The sequence below is a fragment of the Macrosteles quadrilineatus genome, unplaced genomic scaffold, assembly GCF_028750875.1.
Source record: "Macrosteles quadrilineatus isolate MER2022 unplaced genomic scaffold, UCM_ALF_1.0 Scaffold_19__1_contigs__length_3004403, whole genome shotgun sequence".
In the NCBI taxonomy this organism is placed as follows: domain Eukaryota; kingdom Metazoa; phylum Arthropoda; class Insecta; order Hemiptera; family Cicadellidae; genus Macrosteles; species Macrosteles quadrilineatus.
This window is the reverse complement of record NW_026542612.1, coordinates 2,803,329-2,825,239: the sequence shown is the minus strand read 5'-3', so window position 1 is coordinate 2,825,239 and position 21,911 is coordinate 2,803,329. Positions and strand designations below refer to the sequence as shown.

The following is a 21,911-nucleotide window of genomic DNA, read 5'->3' as shown; positions in this document are numbered from 1 at the left end:
TTAAACAATCTTCCAACACATTTAGGCTAAAGGCAGGGTCAGATCATCTGAAATTCAAAAGGAAGTGAAAATAATTTCTATTAAATAAATTCTAAGTAGGATACTGTGACAGCGTCCTTGACTTCCTGACTGACGGCTAGAGTCATAATAACTTAATCCCGGTAAACAAAGTGATTAGTACCGGTAAAGATCATGTTTAATGTTAATTTTATTATTAGGTATTAGTTAAATGACATCGTCTACTTACAGGATTTTAGTAGGCCTAGATGTAAATATGTCTATTATACTTGGTTCAATAAATGAGTTATTGAGGTATTAAGAAGCTTGGCCTAGCCTAACTTATATTGAATGGATTTTGGAAAAGGAATTTGTACAACAAAGACTCATACCCAAGTTACCTCTTATTATTTAGACAATGAACATTGAAATTTTATGTTCTGCTCCACTGACAATGTCAATGCATGTAAATGTCCATGATCAATAAATGATTTGATTTGATCCATCAGCCTTGATAGTGCCACAAGCGCTCATGTTCCTCATTTATTTGTATACGCTTACGGCCTAACTTATGGAATCCTTAAGTCCTGATACTATTCTCATAGTTATTCTCAATGGTTCGATCTTGCGTATAACTGTTGAGTAAAACAGATTCTAAACTAAATAGGCCTAACTTACAGTACGTATGGAGATTAATCAAAACTCTGAAAAAATCTCTAAGTTGACACAATGTAGCTGGCTCTATCTTAATGTATTATAACTTTGGTTTCTGTTATTGTTGACAGCTGCTATCTCCAAACCAAATGTAAGGATTCATTGGCAAGAAAATATTCCACATATTTGGCTAGAATCTTCATTGTTTGTCTGCCATCAAGGAAAAGATTTTAATGCCAATAAGAAAAAGAAGTATTCAGAAGATCGGGAATCAAAGGTAAAATTTATTACTAGTGAAAGATATTAGGCCTACTGAAACAGAATGTTAACTTTACTTTTGTAAAAGAATAGGCCCAACTTTGGTAATTTAATTTCAGAAAATCTTAGCCTAATAGTATTTATGTCACAAGTACAGTTATATATAAGTGAGTGCCTTAAAAACTTCTAAAAGTGTGGTAAGTTAAACGGTAATTTCGCAATTTGCTTTCCCTACAACCGTTTTTTTAATTACATTTGTAAAACTTCATTGCCTAACTCTTTCTGTTGCTGTTTTCGGGGAATAAGTACCAGTAGAACCTCTTTAATCCGAACTAATTGGGTTGGGGGGTTGTTCAACCAATTGAATAGTTTGGATTACAGAACATATTGTTGTCTTTACATAACAATAGCTAAAACATGGCTAAAATGGATTGTAATTGCTATGGGAAAAGTTAAAAAATGCTTTTTAAATTTAAATACAGTTTGTTTATTTACAATAGTAAACATAGTGAATTTAAACAGTACTGTACTGTGTATAGAGTACAGCAATCAGGTGTTCGTATTAGTGAACGTTCGGATTACGGGGGTTTGGATTAAAGAGGTTGTACTGTAACTTAAAGCAGAATTCTAACCATAAGTAGTATGAATTCTGCTACGAATATTAAATTTTTTAGTACTGTACACTGAATGTATTTAAACAGTTTATTTACAACAATTATTAAGCTTAAATGAAAATAAACTAAATACTATTAGCAAATTTTCATTGAGTGATCCAACCTTTTATTACTGTCAATTTGATTAATTATTGTTTTTCCTTGTAACGTTTCTTTGATTTTTTTAGTAAATGTCCCTGAAATAAGCTGAAAGTTCTGTGTGCCGTTATTGAATTAATATATTTTTTCAGGCTAAGAATGATCATGTGTTTACTAGACACTACAAAAAAGTGCAAACAACAAAAAAACTGGATTGTCAAGCTAGAATTAATGTCAAAAGAGTAGTACAATTCAAAAATCATAAGGTAAGTACAAAAAAGCAACAAAAGTTACCTACAAAAAAATGCATGCAGCCCATAGTATGCTGAAACACCCAATTGTGTTACGGTCTACTCTTAGCAATTCAAAAACTAGATAGCCTAAATTGAAAATTTTGATGATTCAGAATAAAATTTTAGTCTGTAAAGAATCTCTTAATATTTAAGGATTAACTACCTATTCATTTTTATACACTCCATATTACAAAGTCCAAAAAAAGGGCTGACCGATTTGGAACTCACAGTAATTGAATTTTCATCGGCAAGACAATATACGGTACTTTCCTGTTATCTGGTACCTGCGAAAAAATTCTTTAACCACAAGTACAACTTCGTCGATCCAGAGTCCGGAGCACATACTACCGTTTAGGCTAGGTTTGGTTAGGTTACTTACAATACTCATGCTTTTGATAAACTAACCTAACCTAACCTAACCAAAGTACAACTTCGTCGATCCAGAGTCCGTAATTCGTTACTTCTGGCCACCCGAAACTCAGATGTAATAATTGTTTGTTGTTTTTGTTTGATTAATAAACGCAGATACCATATAACAGGAAAGTACCCAATGTACAATTCGAAAGAAAGGATTCCTTCCTATAGTACCTTAACAGAGAACTTTACATGTTAGCACGGTATGGTAGTTCCTCTGTGGAAAACTCAACCTTTGTACAGGGTAGGCCTACCGATCACTGAAGTCATGTGGATTTTACTAGGGGCTCACAGAAAAATACAAAAAATTACTGATTTTCCATAGTAGGCCTATTTGAAAAAGTAACACTTTCATCAATAATTTGTCAACATTGTCAAACAAATAAAAGAAAGTGCCAGTCTTCTGATACTGTTTATTTTACTTATAAAAAACTAAGTTTTATTCAGAACAATGTTTAATATAGCCTACTCTACTTAGGCCTGGATTAAAAACAACAAAAATATTTTTAAGTACAAAGTTTAAAGTCATAAAGCGCTGCATGCAATCTATAAATTGTTAACACGTTCGCTGCAGCCCACCAATGGCAGGCGTAGCCCCGGTGTTGCGCAGTGTTGAGAGAACTCGTTTGGCTTTCAAATATTTCAGTCTGACGATTTGATAAGACCTACGGTGATGTGCTGCAAGAGTCGATATAGTCTCCTGAAATACTCACAGACAGCAGCACTGTCTGGAACTAGCAGATCCCACTGTATTGCCGATTGGATAAAGAAAGACAAGACAAGAAGTTTATTTCTAAGCTTGCCAGAAGGGTATTTTACAGGGAAATTTACGGGAACCAACTGAACAGTGTACAAAGCAAGTCACACACTAAACGCTAACATATTTTTGTTTAATTTATTATATGTTTCATAGTGTATATTTTTCTGTTGCAGTTGACTGGTGATATAACAGCAAGGAAAAAGCGAGCTGCCTCTGAGGCTTTAAAAAAGGGGATCCTCGATGAGACTTGTTTTGGAGAGGAGTGCTACATTTATAGCTTACCAAAACTAGAAGACCACAATAACCATTTAATTGGGTTAAATGTTGCAGTTATTGAACCAATTTCTAAGGAAATAAGGAAATTTATTGCTGAACTAGTTGTTAAAGGAGAAAGAAGTCCTCAAGTGGTTGCAAAGCTGGCACAGGCCTTTGCAGAGAATGACCTTAAAGAAAGAGACAGATCTCGCCGAAAGTTTTTTCCTGACATGGCATCAATTAGAAACTTAATATCGGCCACAAAGTTAAAAATAAGAAGGAGCCCTGTTGATCAAGAAAATTGTTCCCAAATGTTAGAGGAGTTTCAAAAAGACAGTTCTAATCAAATATTTTTCAGACCGTGCACTGTTGCTGAAGATGAGGATGAAAACTCTAATTTGTATCTCGTAGAAACACCAGCAACTTCAAAACATTTGCTGTTTGTTTTTCAAAACAAAAACATGCAATTCCTCTATAGAAAATATGGCACAAACACAATATTATTGGATGCAACCTACCGCACTTGCAAATATGCGTTACCGCTATATTTTGTAGTGGTTGACACCAATGTCAACTTTCAGGTTGTTGGTGTAATTATAACCCAAATGGAAACAAAGGAGGCTATCAGTGAAGGATTGAGAATTTTTCAGTCCTTCAATCCGGATATATGTCCTAAATTTGGAATGGTGGATTTTGCAATGGAGGAGATTTTAAGCTTGGAGGAGGTATTTTGTAACATTCAAGTGTTCATATGCTCATTCCATCGCGAGCAGGCATGGACTAGGTGGGTTTCCAAATCAAAAAATGCTCAAGTCCCAAGAAAACAATGCTTAGAAATGTTAAGGAAAGTAGCTTATGCTGTAAGTGAAGAAGAATTGAATGAAGCCATCAGCAATTTAAAAGAATGGGAACACTACAAAAACTCTCCTTTAAAAAACTATTTTGAGAAAACTTGGCTTCCAGAAATAAAACGCTGGGCGTTATTTTTCAAACCTGTTGAAATGTTTTTAAACTCCAACAATGGTGTGGAAAGGATTAATAAGGAACTTAAGTATGGATTCCTAGAGGGTTTTAAAGGTTGTTCGCTTAGCGAAATGATTTCTGTCGTACTAACCAAGTTTTTACCAGAAAGGTTCCTAACATATGTCAGAGAGAATATAAAAATGTCTACATTGTCAAGGAAATACACGGATGATCTCCCAAATTTTCTTAAAGAGAGACCTAAATGGTTTATAGACCATATTTTAAGCAGAATAAATGCTGCAGATAGTATACCCAGCAGCACTGAGGTTATTCAGAAATCATGCTGTGTTTATGAAGTAAAAACAGTTGCAACAAGCTATAGAGTAGCCTTTGAATTGCCAGCTAAACAAGGTAGCTGTAGCTGTCCAGATTTCAAGAAAGAAAGATTGGTTTGCAAACACATAATTTATGTTGGCAGAAAGTATCCTGAATGGAATATTGACTTTATTCAAGAATGGTTATTTGACAACCCAATTTTTTGTTTGGATACTGATGTTGGCATTTGTACATCAATGACAGTCGATGAACCTGCTACTGAAATAGCTTCGACTTCCACTATCCGCAGTGAAGAGATAGTCGCCTATGCTGAATTACCTCGGAGGGGATGTAAGAAACGCCAAATGATCAACAAGATGAATTCTACCTTGAGATCAATTCAATCTGTCATGTGGAACCTGGATGAAGATGGACTTCAAGAAGGCTGCGATATATTGGATGAAGCATTAAAAGTTTTAACTGCTAAAGTTACAAGTGATAAGGACAATGGGTTGCCAATGCCGCCTCAACATTCATCTAAAGACCGTTTAAACATCACTACAAGCAACAACAACACTAAAATTAGCAACAGGGATAACTATGGAAAGCTTGCCTTGCATAGAAAAAGAGGTAATTTAGCCAAAGATTACATATCTATTAGTTTTAGTATATTTGTAAGTAGGCCTATATACTGCTCCCATACGATATGATTTTACGTAGGCTATGTTGAAAGCAATCAATGGTTGTGTCCGTATACAAAATAACTTTAAACTCATGAAAAAATTATCTGCTTTTAAGGACATTTGTTACATAAATGTTCCTTGTATTAAAATTTTGTTGAACAAACCAGCAAGATCGGACGATAGCGACAGGTTGTCATGGTGAGTGTTAATGGGGTGTTAGTTTTTACCTTCAAAACAAGAAATTCCAATTTGCTATCCTTAGTTATATTTTCAAGAATAAGATTAAAAAATAGTTGGGCCTATGACATTATTGTTATACAACTATAGAACATATGGGCTGTACATCTCCTCAAGACACAAAAGTAGGCCTAATAACTAACAATTTCAATATCTGAGGTTTGAAAATAATTCTGTAAAATTTCAGTTACTTCTAATTCCAAGGTTTATTGACAGATAAATTATTGATTTAAGTATTTTGGTTTTCAGGACAGAATTGTAGAGTGGGACTAGCAGCAGACCTACTCAAAGAAGCCAGTACACTGCCTATTATAGAATTTCCAGAAGGTAGTGGGGCAAAGCGTCTGAAGCACGAATAATTTATTTATTTTTATAATAAAAACCCTTTTAATATAAAAAGTCTTGTATTATTCACCGAGTGTTTTTATTTACGAAGTAATTATTGTAATAGCCTATGGTGTAAATTGAAAATTAATTTAACAGGCCTATGTAGGCTACTAATATCTGCTGGTATTTTTACCAGGCACTGTTATACTATTTTAACCTCCCTCAATAACAGCTTAGTTAATGAAATGAATAGTGTATCACAGTTTCAGAATTTATTTTTGTATCATAGATCGTTTTGGACAGCATATGCACTATTTTTTTGCTAACTACCAAGCATTGTTGGAGCCCGCAACACCCAGATGAGCCTCTGGCGTTAGCGACTGAGCTTCAGACTTGTGCCCAAGAGGTAGCAATGTCATTGGTTCAGATCCTGATAACCACCACTCTGTTTTCCGTAACCCGCTTAGGTTACAGTACTTAGATTATTTTAAAGTGTGCCTTTACGAACATTAAAGAAGTAGTCTACAACATACAAAATTTACAGTTCTTTACAATTTACTTGTACTATGTTTAATTTCTTCTAAACCCTTTTGAGTCAACTTACTGTACAGGTTTATACCTGCTATCTGTCTTATACCCTTAGCAGTCACGCTCCCAGTCCCAAGGGTGACGGTACATAGATGTTTTATGGTATAGTTCACCCTTCTTCTGTACCAGCTCAACCCTTGCTTTGCTAGATAAGTTAAGCTCCACGGGCGGCAAATGCAAGGTGGAAAGAGGCTGCCGACCTCTTAAAAATATAAATAAAATATTGGAAGAATAAAATTGAAACTTTGACATGATACTGAAAAGCATGAGGTCAATTATTTAGCAAAAGATCATAAATAAATTGAAAGTAGGCTCGAGACTAGTGATATAGGCCCTAACTTACATCTAACCCAGAACATGGGTCTAATTTCAACTTGAGGATGAAAATCTTGCACGTTTTCTCATAGTATTTGACCAAGATCCTTTGGATTACTAAGGCAAGTAACATTCAAGCTGTCTAGCACCGAGTCCTCTCATGGTAAGTTAGGCCTAACTATGGTAAGTTAACTGATGTTGGGAGCTAGGGGTACCTAAGCATAGTAGGTAATAGGTAGTATGTTTTATCTATGATAGGCCTAGTACCCATTCCGCTACGTGAACAGTACCATTGGCTATATACCATGACTTATGGTAAATAGCCAATGATAGTACACATTCAGCTAGGTGAATTGCACTCCTACTGATCAATCCCGACAGCAAATTTAATTGGCTACACATACAATTCAGAAAAAGATTTTCGAATGTGCTACCTATTCTAATCATAACTTGACCACGGCCAAGTGTTTTTAGGGCCTAGGTCCTCTTCCTCTACATCTGACACTGTCGTGTCTAGAATTAAGTTTGGCCTAATCAAATAAAAACTGAGGTTGTTCATTAGAACATGGTAAGCATAGGACTTGAGTAAAACTTTATCTCAATTTACATTTGATATTTTAGTTAACTTATGGGTTTATGTGTAAAAGACGACTGGTAAGTCCCTTCTCTTGAGTTTGGAGTCAACCTTGCCTATCAAGTTTCGTACCTACATGTTACTTGGTGTTTAGGTTAACTTAGTTACAAAATCATACAATTATAAAAGGTTAGGTAAACTCAAGACGTGGTAATTAAGTTATTAGTTAGTTGAAACATTAATTACTCGTTTTTGTTTATTATTTTCGTAATTCTTTTAAGTTTGTGTTGTTGACTGTTAAATCAATAGCAAGAAATAAATACATCTCATCCTATATCGACTCAAAAGGCAAAGGGCACTGGGCACTTGGGCAGGGCACCCTGGCCTGGCACTCAGTCAGATCAAGACAGAGCTTCAGTTCAGCAGGCGGAGGCGGCTTGGCTTGGCAGAGTTCAGTTGACATCGAATCGACATCGACACGAACCACATGACATCGACTACCGATATGTCGATATGATTACGAACGATATTGAACCGATTTATGTCAACACTGTGTTGGTGATAAAATGGGCACCGAGTAGAATAAGAGAGGCCTGGTCTAACCCCATCCAGATACACATTCACGTGGTGAGATGAATAATATTTGCCATTTCTGCTATGCAACTTACTTTGGAAGTGAAATAATATACGAAGCACATTGTGTTGTAACGGTAGTAAAGTAAACTTGCCTAGTGTCAGATAAAATGAATGCATGCAAGAAATGTTTACTTCTGACACTGACAGATCGAGATATTTGAAAACATTTAGTATAAACTATAATAATGCCTTGGCTATGATAAGTTCAAGTAGTAAGAGTATACCAAGTCTTGGTGGACCTTATGTTTTAATTGTAAACTTTTGTATAACTCGCTCTACTTCAGTTGAGAAAAAAACGCAAATGGATTGTTTACATCTAGGTTATATTGCCAGTTTCTCGGACAAATTTATACAAAGTCTTTTGACTGAATTCACCAACACAATCCAGACATTTAAAGTCAAAATAAGAACTTCTTGATCAGCATTGTACGTGTTATTAAATTTACGTAAAGTAAATAAAAGATACTTCTTATAACACTTAAAATATATATTTAAGCTTATACTGTTACTCACAAGACGGTAAATATACAAAAAAGATGGTAAGTGGTGATCGATTTCGATTGGACACTCCAATCATCCTCAGACCCAATAGGCGAATGACAAGAATCTTGAATGGCGTCCCCTACTTGAAGTAGGGCACTTCAAGTTCATGTTTTTTGTTTTTCATTAGGTGTATAAATATATAAGTTTTTAGGCGTACCTACCACCACGTGAGCACACAACATACAGCTGTCCGTGTTAAAAACATGCATTTTCTAAATTTAAACCGACCCCCTGGTGCCTTATAATGGTGATTGCAAAAGCAAGACACAAAGAAAATTGTAGTTGCTTAAATTCAGATGGTAATTCAGATGAAATCATCAGTATTCTTGGGATTAAGACTATTTCTCCTTTAAACTTACCTATGATAATTTTTGCTTCAATCAATTTTGGTGTAATTTTTTAATCATCAGTCTGGTAACGTTGCACAGCTTCGTCGGATTTAAGTTTCGCATTCGTATTATCGGAGTTCCTTCTTTTAATAACAGTAATGTGGTGGGTTAATTACAAATTGGGAGGCATTTCAATACCTGAGAATGCATGTACAATTATTATTAACTTCATAATTTATGTTAGATTGTGTGGGTATAGAACAAAAGATAAAAATATTAAGGCATTGCCATCCTTTTTATTGTTTGGTAATACTTTGATAAAGGTTTTTATGTTTACATATCAAACATTGGAGAATTTAAACGTTGTTGGGTGGACAAGTGAGCTGCGATTGGGGTTTAATATATTTGGACTTATTCAAAAGTAAAATAGTTTTCTGTGTTGCACTCTGTGAAAACATTGTGGCACTATTTCAAATCATAACTAATACAGGATGTTGTGATTATTCAAACCTACAAAACAGTTGGTGAAAGTAAACATCTGCGTTTAAATTATATTTATTTCATTATGGTGTGGGTAGCCTCCGGATTACGAATAATAACTATGATAGTGGTTTAAATACCTTATTCATGCAATCCAATTGTTGTCTTCACAACTAGTTTCAACCTGCTAGGAGGTCATCATCAGGTGTGTACAAGGATGATATTACTTCATATGAAGTATATGAAGTATGAATATATGAAGTAATATCATCCTTGTACACACCTGATGATGACCTCCTAGCAGGTTGAAACTAGTTGTGAAGACAACAATTGGATTGCATGAATAAGGTATTTAAACGACTATCATTGTTATATTTATTTGTAAACATTGTAGTTCAAAAAGTCTGACATTGGCCCACTTAAAACCCTCTGGGGCGAAGCCCCTTTGACGGATCTACACCAAACTTCAAACAAACCATCCATGAATAATGATTAATAATGCCTGAAGTTTCATTACAATCTGTCGAGCGGTTTCAGAGGCCATAAGGTACATCTATTATATTATTAAAGTGATACAATACAATTTTATGTAAATGGTTAAGGTCATTAATCAAATAAAATTATAAGCATACTAGTGGCTTATAGTGACAAAACAACTTATTACAATTCAGGTATTTAAACAAACTCAGAATAACATTATCTATGAGTCAGGATAGGTATCCCTACACCATATATTTTGTCTTTTGTTGTTTTTACAGTTTGTTGTCCGTAATTGTTTGCTTTATTTGTTAATGTTATTATTAATAAATAATTTGAATCCCTCCAGAGGTTCAACATGAAAAGGCAGCAAACATATAATTTTTTGTGAATAAATACTGGTTTACCAAGGTAGCTTTGGTCTTGTGGTTAATGCGGATAAATAAAAGCTTCCCTGATTGGAATTTTAGAAATTGTCTTCGTCAAATATATATGAAAAGGCAAATATGGGTGTTTTGAGATAAGCTCATTTCTTGGCCAAAACCTCCAAACTATCCCAGTTATTAGTTCTAAGTTCTAAGTTTATACTCCTTTTGTTAAGGTTAAGGTTTAAAAAAATTAGTGTAAAGTAAAGGCATCCCATTGACCAAACTTAACCCTAGATTTGTTTTGATCAACATAAAAATACTACTGTAAGTTTACGTGGTGGTATTCCTCCTAAAGGTGTGATTGACTTTAGATATGCTATCAAAATAGTCCTAATCATCGGCTGATTCAGGGTTGCCACCATAGTAGGATGATAAAATTCATGCAGAATTCATGGTTTTCATTGGTAGTTTAAAAGAATTCATGGTCGATGCGCTTATACAGTTTCAACACAATTGAGTTTTGCTGATTTCATAAACTGACGTTAAAGATGCAGTTTCTTTGTGTGTTACTTTTCAATAACCTTTCATACTTACAACAACAACTTTTTAGAGTGATTTATAAACATTCAAAACAAAGTTGAAAACAAAACAGGTCCAGCTATTCTATATGAGATATTGGAGAATAATTGTAAAACATATTAAGTCTAGGTTTAATTCAGTCTTTCCACCGAAATAAAACAAAAATCCAACTCACCCGGCCAAAAAATTCCTGTTTTATCCCCTACATGAATGTCATAAAATGTGCACTCTGGTTTCTCTTATTCCACAACCTACTAGGATATGATGGTTTTATCCAACAAGCTAAAAAAAACAGGCGTCAGAGTCGGAAATTTGGTTTTTATTTCGCACCCCGTTTCAAATCCCTGCATGGTCTAAAACTTCTGTTTTTGTTATTTAAGTCCCCATACCCCTTTTTCATACGCGGGGGTATGCCTACTAATGATTTTTCGAACTATATATAGTCCTCAGGAAGTCTCAACTGACATCAGCATCTTTGGGATGACTTGGAATGAACTAAGCAATTGTTTCTGATCGAGGAACATGTTAAATAATCATCTTCACACAGTATTTTCATGGTGTTCGTTTCTATGAACTGTTTTTAAATATGAAATATTTTTTATTTGGAAAATGTAATGGTACTGGTTGAATAATTGTTCCTGATTTTGAAAATTCATTGCCCATTGGAGAAATCCATGCATAATCCATGCCTTTTTTCATGGTCACAAGAATTCATGCATAATTCAAGCTTTTCAAGGTTTTCATGGCTGGTGGCAACCCTGTGATTCCTACTTATTTTGTGACTGGTTAGTGGTTAGGGTTCCATTGCCCAGTCAACGAAACCAATCCCGAAATTTATTTTCATCGGCATCTTCGACATCCATATTTTTGGTTAGTATTAAGAAACTACACCTAGGTTTTATTATTATATATGGATGCTCCCTTTACCAACGTGCATGCTATGCTATGTTGTTTGAACCTTTTTTGCTTGGAGCAACAGGCAGTACCTGGTTAAAATATCCTCCAAACAATATTGTTTTTCCGCCCATTGTAACTTGTCACTTACTTAATGAACAAATATATTGCCTGTACGAACCTATTTCATCTTTATTCCCAGGTTGTTTTATAAGAGTGGCCGTTGAGGTTATTCCACTTCATACAAAATTTTGATTAACCCATTGGCGACCTATCACGAGTATACTCGTGATGGCTTCAAGTGGCCCAAAACCACCATCACGAGCTATCTCGTGATGTCAACATACTTTATTGTTATTCTTTACACTGGCATTTAAAATTATTTTTGTAGCTTTTTACAACTTTTAGGGCTATATAGAACATTAAATGTGATAAAAAAGCTATTTAAAGTAAATTACTATATGCCGTAATATTTATATTCATTGCGTAATATGGACCGATTTTGTTTGCTGCTGTTGGTCACTACGTCGCTAGCTAGTGACTGCGTAATAGTCAGCTGTCACAATTGTAACAACAAAATTGTGTTATTATGTTTGTAAACATTATGTGTGTCTACGTTTTCAAATAATATGATTCATAATATTGTAAAAATAAATATTTCTTTCTGTTCTTCTTGTTAACATGGTTTACTATTTGATTTCTCTCTTAATTAATAATCACAAACCCTCCACATTATTTAATAGTCCTTCGATCCAAGATATCACTTTAAGCGATTTGGAATATTATACACATCCACTAAACTCATCTTATATTAATATTTCCTCATTTTACACATTGTTTTCTGTGCCTTTGAACTCTTACCTAACTGAACTCTTATTTCCATATTGAAACTGTTAACCCTCCAAGTGTCTATAGTTTTGGTCTTAATGTTCGCCCATTTATTGCGCAATCGCAGGGTTTTATTAAAATGTATCTTAGAAAATTAAAAACAATGTAAAGTATACTGTTTTATATATCATTTTGTTTGGAAAATTATGGGCTTCAATGTAACATATAAAACATTACAAAAAAAAATGTTCAACAATTTTTGTGGGGTTAACATTTCTCAAAAATTATAAAATAAATGAAAAAAAATTATCTTTGCGCTCAATAAATTGTTATAATTTATAGGTCTACAAATATTTTAAAATAGCCACTTTGTTCAGAATTTTATGAGGATTCCAAAAATATAATAATATAAGGAAGTAGGTTTGCAAATAAATAAGTTAAGGCAAAAAACAGATTTCGGTACATAGCGTTTAGCTAAGAATGCATAGCCTAACCATAGCTAGGAATCTGGCTGATAAATTACATCAATATATCACTACCTTACTTCTTCAGGATCATCAACCAGCCCTTCAAAATCACTTAAATCTTCTTATACCGTAATGCACCACATATATCACAACTTTTGATTTTTAACACTAAAACAATGATAATAGCTATTTACCTTACAAGTGTAGTAAGAGCGTTTTTACATCACGCAGGTGAATGTTGTGCAACGAGCGGAAGCGAGTTGCATAATTTACCGAAGTGATGTAAACACGCTCTTGCGTAACGTGTAACGTACATGATTTTACCTGACCCGACAATATACAGGAGGTTACGAACAATATTTTTCATTTTCCATTTCACTCATCTTCTAAAAGTAACGTTCATTTACAAACAAAAGCTAGGTTAGGAAAATTCTTCAAAACATAACAATAAAATTCAAGCGCACAGCTGATTTCTAGCGTTGAACGTCGTTGGCTCCATAGAGGTATATATTTTAAGTTATTCACTCAATGTTATTTAAATGGGTTTCATTACATCACCGAGTGAGTTTTTTCCAACTTTACATCACTCGAGAAGTAACGAAGTTATATACATCACGCTTGGGATAGGGAAGTTTAACATGGCGGGTTAGGTAAACATAATAAAACACATCAGTCTTCAGTGCGAGGTTAACCAAGCTGTTTACAAATACGCACGTCAGCTGACTGCTACAATATTTTCGGAACTAAAATGAAAAGCATCTAGAAAAACGTTTACCTAAATTTGAACTTTCAAAATTTGATGGAGATCTAACTAATTGGACATCATTCATAAGTCTTGGACATCATAGTTCAATGCTGATAAAGCTTGGGTGTTTTCATTGAAACGATTGACAAAATCTCTCACACCAGTGATATTTGAACTAGAAATGTTAGGTAGATCTAGCAGTTGATTTAAATGTAAAAGTTGTAGACGCCTGTCATTGTGGTATCTTTCTCTCAACAAATTGTATGCTACTGCATAATTGGGTCCAGTAATTTGGAGACTTCGAATCAAATTTAGTGGCTCTTTGTCCAATACACTCAAAAGGTATTGAAATTTTATTACACTAGACAAAGAGTCATTAATGTGGATAGTGGAGTCATAAAAAAATATTTTTTTATTTGATTGACATGGCGATTTTCAATTCATTCTGAATTCGGAGGAAGATTTATCAAAAGAAGATGCATTATTCTGGCTACAGACTGAATATTGTTGAACAAATGATAGAGAACATCGCACTCCCAGAAAGAAGTTCTCCGGGGCACCGTTCTTTGCAGGACGATCCCCTCCGCCTTCAAAGTAAAGCTTGGGCACATTTTCCAATGGCTATTCCTCCAACTGGAAAGAAAAACCGTCCCACAAGAAACTGCAAAGTGTGTTTTAAGAATGACATCCGGTCAGAGACGCGTTACATATGTCAGAAATGCCAAGTCGCCCTCCATGTGGATACGTGCTTTAAAGCGTACCACACCAAAAGGGACTACTAGAAAAAGAAGCTAAACTGTAAATAGTGTAAATATGACTTGTAAAAATGTTAATGGTTAAATTTCTCAGTTTTTTAGTAAACAGTTACTATAATATACATGACAATGGAAATTACTTACATCATCTCTCATTGGTAAGTTAGCCTACAATAGCCTACTGATTTTCCACTAACGCATGCCAAGTTAGTTTATTAGTTTTATTTTGTAGGTACATTTACATATTATATACCAAGAAATCTAATTAAATACATAGGCCTACTGTGGGCTACATTATGTAGAAACTTGCTATGTTTATTCTGATAACCAAGAGATGTAGGCCTACAGAAATGTAAAAAAGACAAGTGGACACGTTTTTATTTGTAAGCCAACATTTTACCACTTGTAGCGTTTTAGAAAATATTATATAAAAAAAAACTAAATATTGTATTTAATTAAATCAAAGTTTTCTATGTAGAGAATTAAATATTCTACACAAAAATATAAAAGTTAAAGCATTTCACTATTTTTATGAATGAAAAAAATTGCTTACTTTCAAAATTGTATATACATTTTTATAAATTTGTAAGTATTATATTAATAAATTTTTTTTTTCTTAAAAGAACTTAAAAAGCATTCTAAGGTATAGAGAATTTTATAAGGATTAAGAAAAATATAATATGAACCACATTTGGATGAAAACAAGGCCCCACTAGAAAAATAGGCCATGCTGCAGGATCCATGACGTCACACTAGTGGATAGATTTAATTGATAAATTCATTGCCATCACAATTCCCATATATTTTAGGTAAATAAACAAGCTGGTTGTTTTTAAGATTTTAATGGTAAGAGTTTAGTACAACTATCCACCACTGTGACGTAGTGTTGCGCTGCCCGTGCTGCAGCATGGCCTGTTTTTTCTAGTGGGGCCTTGATGAAAAACACAAGTGTTATAGGCTTTTAGTTAAAACCTTGCAGTTTACATGTTAATCTTATGGAAGAATGTTTTATTTTGTTTACCATGCCATGTTTGTCATTTCTTGATTAAATTAAATTATGGAAACAGCTGTTGTAATGATAACCTAATTTTTTAAAACAAATCTATGCATAACAAATGAGAGCTATCAAATAGGTTTCTATTCCATTTGTTTTTTACGAATATTTGTTGTCAAGTGAGCAAGGCAAGTGAGCGCAGCGAACGAGCTCCAACCTAAAGGTGAGTGAGCGTAGCGAACGAACTTCAACCAGGATGTGATTGAGCCATGCGAACGAGCTCATCTTGAAAATGAACGAGCATTTGACATAAAACCACATTAAGACAGGACGCTGGACGACGTCTGTCGGGCCAGCTAGTTAATATATAGATAGATGGCACATCAAAATGAAGCTCAGAGTGTGTAGATTTGCCGAAAAGTATTGGTATGAACAAACTCCCTTAGGGTTCTGCCCCACAGGCCGATTTCCAAATGGCTACGCCTTACATGTTAAGAAGTTAACGTTATTCGACTAATTGATCAAAAACAGCTGTTCAATGAAATTGACAGTAGTTTGTTTATTTAGACTTTTGTTTACGTATATTATTATTTACTTTTTAACATTCAAAGAGGTGCGGTAACTGAACACTGATGCTATTTCTAGCTGTTTGATACAAGTGAGTGTTCTAAGATGTTTTTTTGTAAGACGATGCATTATGAGATTTAAAAAAACATGTCTGTTGGTTGTCCAAGAGGTTGTCACTGATCTTTAACAGGACGTTGTGAAAGAGAGCAGCGAGTTCATGTACAACCACAACCACGTCGGCCACCTCAGGACGTAAGGTATCACCTCAGGACGTAAGGTATGAAGGTCCCACTTGATTTTGTAAGAAATGAACGGCTAGACACGGTGTAAGCCCTTCGGGAGTAGGCCAACTCGACCTAGTTTTGATGAAGTGCGACAAGTGTTCCCAGGCTAGTGTCCGAAGAGTAGAGGAGGTTTTTAGTGGGTAGTCTCTGGGCCTTAAACTTGTTGGAGTCCCACACTACAGGCTAGCCACCTGTGTGCATAAATGCACTTTCCCACCTCTCCCTAAAAAAAAACCAACAACGACTGAGGAGGCACTCAACGGTGTATTTGTGTGAAAAGTAGGGTAACCTTAAAAACACTGCACGTTGATATTGGTGTGACGAAACAACATAAATAGAGAACTTAAGTGTTATTTTTAGTTTTGTGTTTTTTTATTTTGATGTGTATTTATATTTTTATATTTTCTGATGGAACACGAAGGACACGTCTTCATTCAGAATTGGCGGTGGTGTATGTAAAATCGTAATTATTATTTACTAGCTGTTACCCACGGGCTTCACCCCGTTTGACTTCATAAGTAAAATTATTTACCTAACCCGCCATGTTAAACTTCCCTATCCCAAGCGTGATGTATACAACTTCTTTACTTCTCGAGTGATGTAAAGTTGAAAAAAAACTCACTCGGTGAGGTAATGAAACCCATTTAAATAACATTGAGTGCTTAAAATATACTTCTATGGAGCCAACGACGTTCAACGCTAGAAATCAGCTGTTCGCTTGAATTTTATTGTTATGTTTTGAAGAATTTTCCTAACCTAGCTTTTGTTTGTAAATGAACATTACTGTTAGAAGATGAGTGAAATGGATAATGAAAAATATTGTTCGTAACCTCCTGTATATTGTCGGGTCAGGTAAAATCTTGTACGTTACACGTTACGCAAGAGCGTGTACATCACTTAGGTAAATTGTGCAACTCGCTTCCGCTCGTAAAAATCATCAAAAACATCACCTGCATGATGTAAAAACGCCCTTACTACACTTGTAAGGTAAATAGCTATAATAAAATTATTGATTGGTTAAGTTAAGCTGAAATAAACCAAACAGAATACAGTAATACAAACAAATAAGAACAGCTGAGATATTTTTAACATTAGGTATATGGAAAGTTCCCTTTAGAAAGGAATTATGACCTTAAAGGGCAATTTATTAAATAATGGATAGTTTTTCGCAAGGTTTCTCGTCATGACGAACATTTTAAGTATATGGTTTATGGGGGTGTGACTTGTGGTTTTCTCCAAAGTTCATGGGTACTTTTGGCTTTATATATATGGATTTTCTGTACCTATATTGTTTAACACAATTTTAAACGAATAAAACAATTTTTTAAACACAAGGTATGGGACAAAGCGATTTTGTAATAAATAATAGGACAATTTCGTAATAAATACATTTTTGATCAGCATTTACAAGTTATTAAATCTCCGGAATGTAACTAAAATTACGTCTAATAACGAATAACATTCTTCTATTGGGTCTGATGATGATTGGAATGTTCAGTTAAAATCAATCATCACTTACCTTGTGCCAGCCTTAGGCCGGCCGCACACTGATCAAACAAAATGTCTTTCGACAAAACGTTTTGTCGAAAGACGTCGGAAGCGAGTGGCCTACCATGCAGTTAAATGGAGGCATCACACACTGATGAGACAGAGGCTTCAGACGCATTGTTTTGTCTGAAGACGTTTTTGGGTGTTTTTGTGATCGCCTCCAATATTTCGTCTGAAGCCAAAACGCGGTCAGACAAACAGTTCTGCGCATGCGCGGACCGCGGATACAGTACAACCAAAGAGTACAACTTCTCTATATATTGTAATAATTTTTCTTGCAGTAAGTAGTAGTTCATTTTTTATCCATGCAGAAAATAATAGGCCTACAAATGTTATTTCAATTTCAAATATTTCAGCTTATTCCATAGGTTATATTGTGTAATATTACATGTCATTCATTCATCATTAACATTAATTTCTCTACTATTTTGTGTATTTTCTCCCATAATGTCTGTTAATGCCCCTGATAATGTATTATTAGTTATTTAATATGTTTCCCCTTGTTAATGTGTTATTTTATCCAATTTTGTTAAATGTTATATGATATCCCATCACCCCACAGAAACATCATCTTATTTTATGTTACAATATAATATTTATGCCAATTCTCTCCATACCTATCCTGTACTCATTAAAAACCAACAATAATCATTTACTTAGAATAATATATAATTGTAAGAAAATTGCAAAATAGTAATAACATCTTAAATATAGTATCACTTTTCAAAATTATCCAAAGAAAATCAAAATTACTGTGGCAAGTGTCATTTATGTGAATTAACCAGCTGTACATCATTTCAACAATGGACATGGACTTCCTGAGCTTCTACCATTGCCTCTCCCCAGATCCTGCCAACTCTTCACAGTGTGAACATCATTTTATTGGACATTGTGTTTGATTTAAACTAAATTCATAATCCCAAAGTATAATCTAAATTTTAAATTTCTTATCATCTAAAAGTATTCAGTACAAGTGCCTTGAAGAGTATCAAATTTTAACGAACCCCTATTTTATTTACTACATAATGATACAAAGGTGAAGACAGACACTCCAAGTTTGGTAACCATCATCCATCTTGTTTAACTAAGGACAAATTTAATCTTCATTGGACATTTAATTAGCATAGCCTAATAGGCCCAATTAACTTAACTCATCAAGATATACAAATTTCAAACTGAACTTTTATTCAAAATTTAATCTTCAAATTCTATTTTATTTCATTAAATTCAGTGAAACCATTTGGAATCTTTCTTTGGACATTAACATTATTATATTAATAGCATCACGAACCTAGTATTTCAGAATAATAACTAAATTAAATTATTTGCATTTTAAAGAAGCCTAATATATCATTTGAACCGGCACGACCACCCCTCCCAGAGATTAAGAGCTCATATTTAAATATTGATTAGTACTTCAGAAGAAACCAACCCAATATAAGCCTAGAATCTTATCATCCACTTTGGAACCCCCACCATTTTGAAAATTTACCATTGTTAACTTAGACCCTGTAGCTAATTCAACCAATAACTTATCTTGTATTTGTATTTCATTAATAAATTTTATATTGTAACTTACCAAATCTATTTATTCTTAAAATAATTCATATATTATAAGATTAAGATAAAGACTTACCTTATTAGACAGAAATAAAACACAAATTAGGAATTATCTTTATTAAGAAAGAAATGACTTTGAGTTCAATGTGGGCTAACTTAATAGCCAAAGGAATTTTGTAGGCCTAAGTTAATGAAAGTCTATAGAAAGCTTTATGGTGCGTAGCAATTGTAATAATTCTCTTTACAGTTAGTAGTCGTTCATTTTAGATTTATGCAGAAAATACAGAAATTGTATGCTCCCTTCCTTCATTTAGTTCTGTAAGTTGTATAAAGTTCCACAATATAATTGCTACGTCCAATTCCTCACCCATTTTATTAACATCACACAATCTCTGGCTTTTCACACTGGTCCACAGCTGGCTGAATCTAGTTTTCCCTCCTGTTTTTGTCTTTAGTCTGAGACCACCGCACACCAATGCTACATTTTTGTTTCCTGACAAGACGTCTTCCGACAAAATGTTTTGTCAAAAGACGTTTTGTTTGATCAGTGTTCGGCCGGCCTAAGTCTATCAAACACTTTCCAAACAGTTGTTGTCAGGGACAGCAAAACACATCAGGCTCCTTCCTTCTAATAGTAATTGTTAACTTTCACCTACAAGCCATGTCTTTTAAAAATAGAAAATGTATGTATGTTATAATGTGAAGAAATCCATTTGGTATCTGTATAGCTATAGTTACAGACATTAAGATCTGCCTTTGTTTTAAGGGTTATTCTAACATTCCAAATCTATTGGCAGAACATTAATCTAGATTTATAAGACACATGACATGAAATGGATTAAGAAGCACTAAAATTTTACATTGGGCATGAAAGTTATCTATTTATCTTACCCTGAATAGAAGCAGTATGCTGACGTTTGGGAGCAGTACGCTTGTATGTTCTTACAGGAGCCTGCAAAACAAACCACGTTGGTAAAACTAACCTTGTCAACGCACATGCATCATTGTGCAAAGAAATTTGTAAAATAACAGAATCAAGATCATCCCACCAGATATGCCTATTAGGTCTGAATATGATTGGAATGCCCGATCAAAATCAATCAAATCTTGTATGTGATTTGAATGTCTTGTATGTTAATTAAAGTAAAGTATACTGTAGATCAGTATTTAAATAACAATGAATCAATTGTAATAGTATATTTCGTATCTAGGGACAAAAATTAGGTTTTGCTGGCTCGAGATAGTTCGAGACCAAGTCAAGAACTTAAAACAATCGAGAGCTGCAAAACCATTTCAGTCCGTGGTACGAACGCTATTTTTCACCGCACTATACCCTATTACCAATATTCACCACAATAATAATGCACACTAACAGTCAACACAACTACAGTAGACCCCCTCTTAACCGACCTCGTATTAACCGATAATCGGATTATCCGCCTTTGATCGTAAAATAATACAGTTTGTTTTAACCGACCTTGCTTTGAGAGCAGCTCGGTTTAACCGCCGCTTTCTAGGAATCTCGGCATTTCCGCTCCCACGCTGGGCGATGAGAACTGAACTATACGCTTATCTCCACAGGATATGACTAACAATAAGTTATTTTCATTTTGTGTTGATCACAAAAAATATAGCATAGCCTATTGTCAGTTTGTCATCATCGTTCGTAGCTCGAGCACATCTGATCAGATATGTTATCTGTGCGGCAAATTTATAACATCATAAAGTGCGTTACGATTTTGAGAACTGATTATCTCATCGCTGGAGTAAACAAACAATGCAACTTGTAGGGAGGGCAGGGAAGGGGTGTTAACAACTCCAAGGTCAAGATAGTTTTTGTGCCTCGAACCTCCAGTGAGTGGCCATAAATAAACGTCCTGTCTTGTAACAAAATTGTCGCTTGTATCTTTAATGACGACAAAAGGTTCTGTACTGTATTACGATGTATTTGGAAAGCATTAATTAATACACTACAGTAGTAAAGTTATTAAAATAGGAATTTTATTGACTCTTGCCTAGTATTATAATATATTCACTGAAAGTAGGCCTATTTGACTTAACCGTGTTTTGTGTTTATTTGTGACATTTCTATCAATATGAAAAAGGAGATAAGAGTAGTTTATTTTATAAATAATGCAAGTATGACTTCAAAATAATGATTATATAATTCTAAATGAATAGCACTTCATTATGTTATGATTTTAGGGATTGCCCGTTTTATCCGACCTTTTGCATTATCCGACCTAGGTCCGGTCCCATTAGGGTCGGTTAAGAGGGGGTCTACTGTACAACTTTAAGGTTATGTGAAGAAATAATTTGAGGAATCAGCAAAAATAATGATAAATAGTTGCTAGGCAGCGGTGACAAAACACTAGCGTCTCGGGGTCCTGGTCAGAAACCGATGAGAACCTTTTTTCAGTATGATAATTTTTTGTTGGGCATCACTCACCTTATTGAAATCACGAGAACGCA

General features: G+C 34.4%; 1 protein-coding gene and 1 long non-coding RNA gene across 3 annotated transcripts in view; one reads left to right on the top strand and one right to left on the bottom strand.

The window, feature by feature from the left end:
- LOC129005318 (uncharacterized) overlaps positions 1–21,911 on the bottom strand; it is a 127,512-nt gene that overhangs the window by 19,890 nt on the left and 85,711 nt on the right. The window contains exons 7-8 of one of the 2 annotated variants that reach the window (XM_054434176.1): positions 20,331–20,391; positions 16,389–16,554 (exon numbers count right to left, since the gene is read on the bottom strand). In XM_054434176.1, the coding sequence (XP_054290151.1) occupies positions 16,508–16,554; positions 20,331–20,391 (108 nt within the window). In that variant the 3' untranslated portion in view covers positions 16,389–16,507. Of the gene's footprint in view, positions 1–16,388; positions 16,555–20,330; positions 20,392–21,911 lie in introns of those variants that run through there. The other variant, XM_054434175.1, reaches the window with a different exon arrangement.
- On the top strand, positions 800–3,413 carry LOC129005320 (uncharacterized). The gene is made up of 3 exons (XR_008491816.1): positions 800–928; positions 1,814–1,927; positions 3,302–3,413. It is a non-coding gene; the product is annotated as an uncharacterized LOC129005320 (long non-coding RNA).